Raw genomic sequence first — 10,544 nt, 5'->3', positions numbered from 1 at the left:
AATCTGGTTATATGTACGTAAACACGTGACACTCCTAAGTTTAGAGAATGGGTTGTGACAGTCACATTCTTTGCCGATAGGTGTATGCCATCGCAACTAAAGGGGTGCCTTTATTCACTTCAGTTGGCGCCCCTCCAGTTGGGCTTGCTACGGATAATAAAAGCCCATTAGTACGGTCCATCGGTACAGCGAGCAAGGAATGTATGGTATGCCCGCCTATGTGGAAAGTGTTCCCCAATCCTGAGTAAGTATGGTAATTGTTACCATTGACCATAGATCATATCCAACATAAGGACAGGGCAATATACTCGTCCAAGGATGATAATCATTTCCTTTGTGAATATGACTCCTTCTCCCAATAATCGGGTTATCAAGATTGAAAGAAAAGATAATACTATTATTTAAATAATACTTATTTCTATATAAATGATGGACGGTGGTAAATTTGATGTAACTTTCTATAGATCTTTTATAATTAATGGTTCTCTCTATCTTTCATTTTAACTTGAACATCAGAGGTGTATTAGGCACACCGGATCACATCGTTTCTTGGTGCAAGTTAGTTTGGTTCAATCACCAAGGTCCGAAATACATCCTCTACAGCGACCATCACCAATCTTTCAATGCCTAGTCGAGTTCACATTTTGACCTTGTCATTGAAGCACATGATATTTCCATCTTCATGACCAGCAAATCAACTCTTCTTTGTTGAAGGACTATTTATGTTGGATTAATTTTCAGGAAATTAAGAATTAAGATTTAATTTTATTGTTATTAAGATATTTGAATTTTGTAATTATCTAAAGATTATCCTCTTCCTTCTTTAAGATTGCTGAGTCATATTTTATATGTGAACTTCTTTTACTCCTGATGAGCTGCTTCCAATAAACTAGAAGGAGGTAATTTTTATCCAACGATAACATATAATATACCATAAAGTAAGTTCAAAGCTGTTGATATCATCGCACACGACATAATTACAACGGGCCAGTCGGTAATGATTATGGTTCCGAATCTTTTCAAAATGTTACAGCACGGATAAAGATGATTTGAATGCTTTCTATTCCAAAATGCAAAAAGATGATTTGGAATCTCAGGGCATCTGCTTTAGACAGAAAAAAGAAATGATTAGACCCCAACAGGATTAATTCAATTATTTGGGTCACGAGCATGCCTTTCACTACTGAAGAAGCGATATAGAAGGAATTCCAAGGCATATTTGAGTCGTGTGCTGGTCATCATTTCTGCAAGACTGATCGTCAGTGATCTTTCGGAGACTGCAAGATCAGACTAAGAAGCCAAAAGTTAACTTTGGAGAAAATCCCTCCGATCCAGTCCAGCGTCGTAAGTATTAATTACCTAGCTGTGTACATCATGATGAGAGTAGTGAAGCCGTGCTTCTCAGTTCATAAGAGCTGTTTTCTATAATTAAAGATCTAAATCTACTGTTTTCTAGTTCCTATTTAATGAGTTTAGGCTCCGATTTTTAAATCAGCAATCACATATATAAGCGAAGGCGGGATGGATCAAGATCCAAACCAAAACTTTATTATTTGCAACAGATAAGATATAACGTAGACATAAAACAAAAAACGACAAAATTTGTTGGATACTTTGTTCTTGACGAATCTTAAGAGTATTAACTATTAATTAGCCATATGTCTGTGTTATATAAATTTTGTTCAAGATGTGGAAAAATTGGTAAATTTATATTGGGATAGCCAAGTATATATAAAAGCCATCTCCGTCTGTACGATGATTCTTCGTTCATATTTGTTAGTAAGTGGTAACTTAGTCATTTAAATCTTACTTGTTATTTTCTCACTCCTGCGCGGGATAAGCAGTAACATTAATTTTCACTGCAACTCCTGATGATCTCACTTTTCAAAAACCAAAAAAAGTGAGAAACTTTACCTAAAGAGTCTAAAGAGTCTTTTTAATTTTTTACTTTATTCCACAAACTACGAATTGAGATCATATTTGTGATTGTATTTATTGTGACAAGGTATAAGTTGTTGAATCCCCCATCCCTAATTATATATCTCTCGTTAAAGAAATATAATGCTGCTTTCTCATTAAAAAAAAAAAAAAAGAAAAAGAAAAAGAAAATAGTTGCAATACTTGTATAATTAGTTTTTTTTTCCCTCCATACGTTAGAATATTATATTAATATAATGCTATAAAAACGTTAATTTTTGGCATCCAAATGTCTGCCAGCTCGACTTGTTAATTGATACTACATATTTATGACATACGTAGGTTCCTTGTGTATATATGTTTATAACTTATTTTGACACATAAATAAAATACAAAATTATTAAAGTTTTTCATAATTTAGTTTCTCAACACCACTTGAATAAAATCGGGCCATTAAAACATCTTAATTGATTAAATTATTTTACTATTATTTACATAAGTTTGAAATACAAATGAATTCTTAGTTCTTGAATACTTAATATTGCAGAGAAAGTAAAGAAAAAATGGCAAAACGTCAGGATGATAAAGAGTTATGCAGTATGCTTTTAAAATTGTACAATGCTGTGCGAGACGGTAATTTGGATGAGACAAAAGGGATTATTGGCTCTCTACCCCCCGAAGAATTGAATTCGAAAATCCCAGATAAAGGCCAAACGGCTCTTCATACTGCTGTTACATATGGACATGAGCATATAGTGGAGGAGCTGGTGAAGCTGATGTCGAATCAGAGCTTGGCCTTGCATGATAGTGACGGTTACACAGCTCTAAGCATAGCAGCCGTGCTTGGAAATTGGCGAATGGTGGTATGCATGCTTCGAATAGACTTTGAGTTGATCAGCATTAGACATTCCAAAGGGAATCTTCCGATTGTTATGGCTATTGATTTCGGGCAAATAGAAATGGCACGCAAGTTGTATTATCTTACTCCAAAAAAAGATTTAATTCCACATGATGATAATCAGGAAATTCAAGACTGCAACGGTGCTACTCTTTTTACCCGTGCCATATATACTGGAACTTTGGGTAAGAACTCGTGTTTTACTCTCTGGTAACATAAATGTTTGATAAGATATTAAGAACTTCTATACAATATCCTGTGGAATTAGTTACTTTATTACAGCCTTCGTGAATATATAAATTTATTTTAGTCTAAACTTAAAACTTCTAATCGATTAATTGGCTGCCATTGTTTTCTTGCCGTATACATAATAATAATTCCTCTTTGACTATTTTTATGCATGTTCTGTACGTGATGCGCCTGGTACGTACGACACATTAATAGATATTGCTTTGGAATTAATCCGAACTTGCTCACGTTTGGCACTGGCTCTTGACAAGAATGACGAGTCTCCCATCTTAGCATTGGCCTCTATGCATCATTCCGTCCCAAGTGGAATTCAGCTCGGGTTTTGGAAGCAACGCATCTACTCCTGTATTACCACCCTGATCCTTTAATTATCTTGCTTTTCATTTTAATATTATTCAATATTAATGGCTCATTTTTAAAAAACACCATCAATAATATGTATTGGATTACTTTTTCTAATTAGTAATTAAAAAAGAAATCAAGCGATCCATGATAATACCTAAACATATATTCTCCTGCGGTTGCATGTATGTTTATTAAAGATAATTTGGGATAAATATATAAAGCCTCTCAAACTATTACAACATTAATTTCCTCTCACCCCCAAAATTGTCAATTCTAACAATTGTTCCCTCAAATTATGAAAAGTTAGCAATCTCCCCCCCTCCATCAAAAATTGGCAGATACCCCTTGTTAAAACATTAGAAATTGAACAACAAATATTGAAAAATTCAAATATTTTAAAAAAATACTCAAAAAAATTCAAATATTTGGATGGTGAGATGAGAATTTTTAGTTTTAGGTGAAAGTTTAAAATATTATTTTTTAGTATTATTATTGTTTTAGGATTTGAAAAAAATAGGCAATTTGGGATTTGAAAAAGTTGAATTGTTTATTATATTTTAAGTGAAAATTTGAAAAAATTGTATTGATGAGATGAGAAGAGAATTTTGTATCTTATCTTACTTCCAAACCTGTCTAATTTACAAAATATATTTCTTAACAATATTTCTCTTTAATTTTTAGAATAATTATTTTTATCTTAAAGAATATTTATGTGGAAAAAATAGTATTTAAAACTTATTATTTTTATTTGATAGAGTTATTTTGTAATTTTAAAAATATTTTTAGGGGTAATTTTGTCTTCTTAAGAGAAAAGAGGCTACATTGCAATTTTTTGGCAGTTTAAGGGAATTGATTGTCAAAATTGATACTTTGTGGATGTGATTGTAAATTGGGTGGTCGTTTGAGAGGCTTTGTATATTTTCTTCTATAAATATAGAACGCAATTTCATGTATTTAAAATCACACACACACACACACACATATATATATATATATGAATGATTTTTTTTTTTGAAAAGGACATCTCATTGATAAAATAGATCAATTACAGAGTTTGTCTAATAAGACGTTACCTAAGATAATCTCAGGACTCTCTTCGATTATTACGATCTCACTCTCATAACGGAAACTTAACTTAGCTAACTGATGTACCACACAATTTCTATTTCTTGGAACCCATGACACCTTCCAATCTACCCTCCTTTGAAGCATTTCTTGTATATCTTCCACAATTTGTCCAAACCAAAGCCAATTTTCACCCTTAGCGTTCACTGCCTTCACAAGCACCTATACATCACCTTCAAAGATAACATTACCAAAGTTAAGTTCACTACATAGTTCCATAGCTCTACTCAAAGCAAAGCATTCGGCTAAAACTGTTTTTGAATGAAATGGCTTGTTGACAAACAGCAATGCCAATATCTCCCCTTCATGATCACGCACAATCACCCCAATTCCCATTCTCCTTGCACCTTCATCAACTGCTACATCCCAATTGGCCTTAATAAAACCTTCAACTGGTCTTTTCCATCTTTGAACAATATGCCTTTCGGATCACCCTTGATGAACTCCCTGCCCTTTCTCCTGTGCTTCATGAAATGTCTCCAATAGCTCATCAATACCTTGGATTATCTTCCTAGGAATCACCATCTTGCCTTGAAACAGAAAGTTATTTCTTCTTAGCCAGATCCTCCATATAGCAACAACTATCCATTTTAGTTCAACTTATGTCAAACAATCACTAAATCTCTTCCATAGCTCCTTGAATTCACTTTCATTCACACTCAATTTATAAACTGGGCTGGTATTGTCCACCCATGTCATTGGCTGCAATACACCTCCATAACGTATGAGTGACTGTTTCTTCCTCTTCCTTACATATCATACACAAAAGATCCTTAAGAAAATGTTTCTCATTAAAGTTTCTACCTCGTTGGCAGCACATCTTGACATGCTTGCCACAAAGAGTGTTTCACTGTCCCTGGAACCTCCAAGCTCCATAGCCTCTTCCAACCTTTCTTTAATCCACTCACCATTGAGGAGTCACTCCTCTTCATTCTCTGTTGTTGAAGTGCAGTATAATACCCACTTTTCACAGTATAAGACCCATCATTTGTATATCCCTAGTAACATTTATTAGGACCTCCAAGATGACTCATGGGTAAATTACAAATGTGCTTAGCTTCCTCATTCTCAAAAATCTCTGTTATTAGTTCTTTGTTCCATCCATGGCCATCAACATTAATAAGCGTATGTAGACATGCATCTTGATCTAAGACATTACTTGAGATTGAACATAGAAAGTAGTTGGAGATTGAAGCCATTTATGCCCCAAAATCTTTACATTCTGATCATTACCCTCTCTCCACCTTAGACCTTCTTTCAACAACCCAATTGCTACCATAAGCTTCTCCAAATCAAAGATGGACCCCTACCCAGCTTAGACTCCATGATATTCCTCTGCTTGTAGTACTTTTCTTGAAAAATCTGAGCAACCAAAGAGGAAGGACACTACATCATGCACCAACATTGCTTGGCAAGTAAAGCTTCATTGAAGCTCTCCAAGTCCCTAAACCCTATACCACCCTCATTCTTTGGTTTCCCCATTGTGCCTCAACTCTTCTAGTGAATCTTTCTCTCATTGTCTTTGCTGCACCCACCAAAATTTTGAGATTAGACTAAAGTGAAGGTAATATAAATGAATTTGAAGTATAAATCCATGACTACTTTCGATAAAGTGAAGGTAATATGAATCTAAAATTATATACAATGCAACTCAAGAATAATAAATATAATATGAATCTAAATAATTTCAATAAGAAGGCATTTAATGTATTTTACTTCAAATATCATCATAGTTTTGCAAAGATTCTCTTTTACTAAAATAAGATAAAAATATACTTAAGTTATAAAGTTGATGCTATACTTTAAGTTATTTATTCTCTTATTTCTTTGTTATCCTAGGGAATACTTAACATTTGATTTGCCGTTCAAAAGAAGATTGATCACTCAAAACCTAGAATATAATAAGTTCTACTATATTATTAATTGGATTTGTTAATTACTTTTTCTTGGTAAAAAGGTATGCGCATTCCATCCGTACCTCTGACCAGTACTGAGACTCGTTTGAACATTTTAAATGAAGAACAATGCCAAAGCAATCAAAAAGATCAAAATACCATATCAGGTATGCTAATTTTGCCTTAGCTTACTTTCCCATAATCTTCAGATTTTCTTTTATGATAATCAGCTATGATCTAAAACTAGGTATATAAGATTAATTACTCCAAGAGCAATGATTGATGCAGCTATGAAATTTCAATTTTGCAATTTTTTTTCTACAATTTCTATTTTCTAAATAGAGGTTCATATTTATTTCAAAATTTGAAACTCAAATAAAAAACATATTGATTGATTGAAAAATACGATTATGTAAAATAGTTATAGGAAGAATATCAGTACTCTGAATATTATCTAATTATTTAAAATATTGAATCTAAATTAATTATGAATAATCAAAACACATATAAGACACGTTCAAGTAGTTACAAACTTACAACGATGGTCATTAATCGAAGCCTTCACAAACATATTTTACAAAAAAATAAAAATAAAAAAATAAAAAAATTTAATTGAATAATCTAAATTATGCAAGTCACATTTTTCAACAAATCTAGTTAATAATTTTAAAACTAGAGCAAATAACAGTTAATGCATAAGAAATTTTTTATTTTTAATTTGTTCAGGATAAGAATAAAGAGTTTTTTTTTTAAATAAAATAAAATTTTTAATTTGTACTACGCGGTATGAATTACTAAATTTTCATTCTAATTAATATTTTTAAAAATTCATATTTTTTAATATTTACTAATCTTACCTTTCATTAATATAAGAATGGAAGATGTGGTATCAACATATATGAGCAAATGCCCTACTTCCAAATGATTAAGTTATATATGCTAGCTGCAAGTTAGTAATTTAATTTGATATGTTATTATTTTTAAGTAGTTAATTAAAGCTATATAATATGATAATAATTAAGACAAATAAGTGAGAAATAATTAATGGTGTAGCTTTCTATCATTAATAATTAAGTATTAATTATTAATTTACTGGCTGTATATAGTATTAAAGTTCCTCACTACACAGAAACTAATTGGAACTTGCAAAACCTGCGAATTAGTATGTAAAAAAATAAATATTTTGCTTATAGCTTGGTTGAATATAATAAAGTTCCAGCTCACCGCACAAATATTTTTGTTTTCTTTGCAGTACTTTCAAGAAGTTGTGCCGTAGGAGTACTCAACTTCTTTGGTATACCCCGTACACTCCATCAAATTAATCATTCACTAATTTTGTTTTGTTTTTTGTTTTTTTATTATTAGTTTATTTATAATTTTCATCTAGTTAACTAATTGGCAATGTCTTGATCATAATTGTCAAAGGAATCATGCAGTTGTACGAAATGAAGAAGATCCACGACCAGTACAATGAACTTCTTTCTCACATGTGTAAAGTGGTATCAGAATCAAAAACTGTTCAGCAACTTAAAGATGGTTTGGTTTATGATGCCATTTGCCGGGCTACTGAGAAAGGGATTTTCGAGTTTGTTTCTAAGATGCTTGAAGAGGACCTACAATTTATATGGGTCCATGATAAAGATGAAAGAAACATATTTATGCTTGCAGTCTTGCATCGTCACGAAAAAATCTTTAGCATTCTATACTCCAGAGATATGATGATGAAGAACTACTCCTTGACATGTTTATTAGATGTCAATGGAAATAACATATTACATATGGCAGGGATGATGGAACATTCCACTAGGGTTAATCAAATCCCGGGGGCAGCTTTACAAATGCAAAGAGAGTTACAATGGTTCAAGGTCCTCTCTCTCTCTCTCTCTCTCTCTCTCTCTCTCTCTCTCTCATGTTGTAGGTGATAAGCAAAAAAAGGAAGTTTATAAATTGACTAGCTCGTAGTCAGTAGCCTTATACAATAATTGCCTGAGATTTGTGCAGTGTTTGGGAGTTGAACTTAATTAAAAATTCCTTGTCATACTCCTAGATTGGAGCAAGACTTAATTAAGATTCTCTCAAGCCTCGTTAATTCTAACTTGAGTACCTCAAGTGAAATCGAAATAAAAATATGAAGTAGGCCCTTCCAACAAGACTCAACCCCGAGTCTACATTAACTTTTCAGCTTCATATATGGTACAGAGAAAGAAACACCAATGCCACATTGAACATCTATTACATACAGGTGAAATATTAGTCTTTTGTAATTCTTCCAATGCAACGTCATCCTGTTGCGGTCCGATCTTCTTATTCCAAATTGGGACTGCAGGAACAATATTTTAACAAGCAAAAAGCATGAAATGAAAGATTGCCATCAGACTTTTCTATCTTTATTTTTTGATCAGGTCGTAGAAGGCAGAGGTTGAGGTACTGGGATATATAAGGATCAATGGTCTTATAGAATATACATCAATTCCAGTCATTTCCTCTATCCTTGTACATGTCCGAAATATACATATATATATATATATATATTCATATCTATGCACTTAGCAGTATATATTCAATGGAGCTGATGACTATTTAACATGGACTAGGTAGATTAATCTAATTTGGAAGCATTGACCTTGTTAAATTACCATTTCTTCTGTGTAAGGTTAGATTTTCAGTGTCTTTCTAATGCTATACATGCAGGAGGTAGAGAGAATTGTCCATCCCAAGGATAAGGAAACTACCAACAAGAAGGGTTTCACTCCCCGACAATTGTTTACACAAAACCATGAGAAAATGATGAAAGAGGGAGAGAAATGGATGAAGGACACAGCAACATCATGTACGGTGGTGGGTATTCTCATTGTTACCATTATGTTTCAAGTGGCCTTTACCCTTCCAGGTGATAACAACCGAGATCCGGGCCTATTTAGGGTCTTTATGATATCTGATGCCTTGTCCTTCTTTTTATCCTCAACTTCTGTCTTGATCTTTTTGGGAATCCTTACCTCACGTTATACAGAAGATGATTTTCTCAAGAACTTGCCAAGGCAAATGATAATAGGCCTTTTCACCCTCTTTTGTTCTATTGCGACCATGATGATAACTTTTTCCAGTGCCCTTTTAATCATCCTGGATGAGCAATTAAGGATTTCAATTCCTCTTATTTGTTTGGGTGGTGTTCCAATCTTCTTCTTCTTATGGATTCAGTTCCCTATTCTTAAAGATATGATCATTTCAACCTATGGGCCAAGCATCTTCGAGACAGGAAAATGAAACTGAAATTGTAAATTAGCTGCAATGGGATATCATCATGTATATTAATTTGTTGCATGAATTATTGGCATATCAGCCAAAACCGAATATTTGTTCCCTTTTGTCAGGCCAATAACCAATGGATGGATTTTCAACGTAGGCTTATCTTGCATGTTTTATGGTTAATTGTTTTCGACCTATTATCATTAATTCATCAATAAATTATTCAACTATTGTCATATTTAAATGTTTTTACATACATTGTTGATATTGTTCTATTCAATAATTTTGAGAAACAAGAAAATACTTCCTAATTTATCTTACTTCCACAGTGCCTCAACCCTAATTACTTCCCAATTCACCTAATTACTTTCATTTAGATTTGTTTAAAATTCTTATTATTTTGTATTTATTGTCATGTGGCATGCTACATTACATTTTTGTTAAAGTTTCAAATGGAAGTTTGATGAAGGGACTCAATTAAAAGAATTACAAATTCAAGGATTAAAACTATATCATTGAAAGATAAAGAGCATAACGATAACCGTGTAAAATAACCAATTATCACTACAAGAAATCAGATTTTTAAAGACAATTTTTTAGGAATGAATTAAATTTCATTCCTAAAAATACTTGTTTGGGACGAAAATTAAATTTCATCTCAAAACATGGAAGCAATTTTTTATGCGTTTGAACAAATAAATATATGTTCGAACTAGACTTTTTGGGATGAAATATGTCGTCTAAAAAAAACAATTGTTCGAACACTTGAAAAAACATTCAAACATGTTTTACTTACCATTTGAATGGTTACATAATGGTTCAAATAATAGTCATGGCACGAATATATATACAATTGTGCCAGGGAAAGG

General features: G+C 32.6%; 1 protein-coding gene across 2 annotated transcripts; it reads left to right on the top strand.

Moving 5' to 3' along the window:
- The first annotated feature begins 1,128 nt into the window (after positions 1-1,128).
- Positions 1,129-9,883, top strand: LOC122293884. Of its 2 annotated transcripts, XM_043102320.1 has the most exons (7): positions 1,130-1,344; positions 2,465-3,000; positions 3,260-3,409; positions 6,492-6,596; positions 7,682-7,723; positions 7,855-8,294; positions 9,121-9,882. In XM_043102320.1, exons 2-7 carry the CDS (start codon positions 2,481-2,483, stop codon positions 9,691-9,693), a joined length of 1,830 nt encoding a protein of 609 aa, XP_042958254.1. In that variant the 5' UTR covers positions 1,130-1,344; positions 2,465-2,480; the 3' UTR covers positions 9,694-9,882. The 2 variants fall into 2 exon arrangements, with proteins under 2 accessions (XP_042958255.1, XP_042958254.1); XM_043102321.1 differs by lacking the exon at positions 6,492-6,596 and having other exon boundaries at positions 1,129-1,344; positions 9,121-9,883.
- Positions 9,884-10,544: the final 661 nt, after the last annotated feature.

This window comes from Carya illinoinensis, chromosome 14 (genome assembly GCF_018687715.1).
Source record: "Carya illinoinensis cultivar Pawnee chromosome 14, C.illinoinensisPawnee_v1, whole genome shotgun sequence".
Lineage (NCBI taxonomy): Eukaryota > Viridiplantae > Streptophyta > Magnoliopsida > Fagales > Juglandaceae > Carya > Carya illinoinensis.
This window is presented reverse-complemented; position numbering and strand designations above follow the sequence as displayed.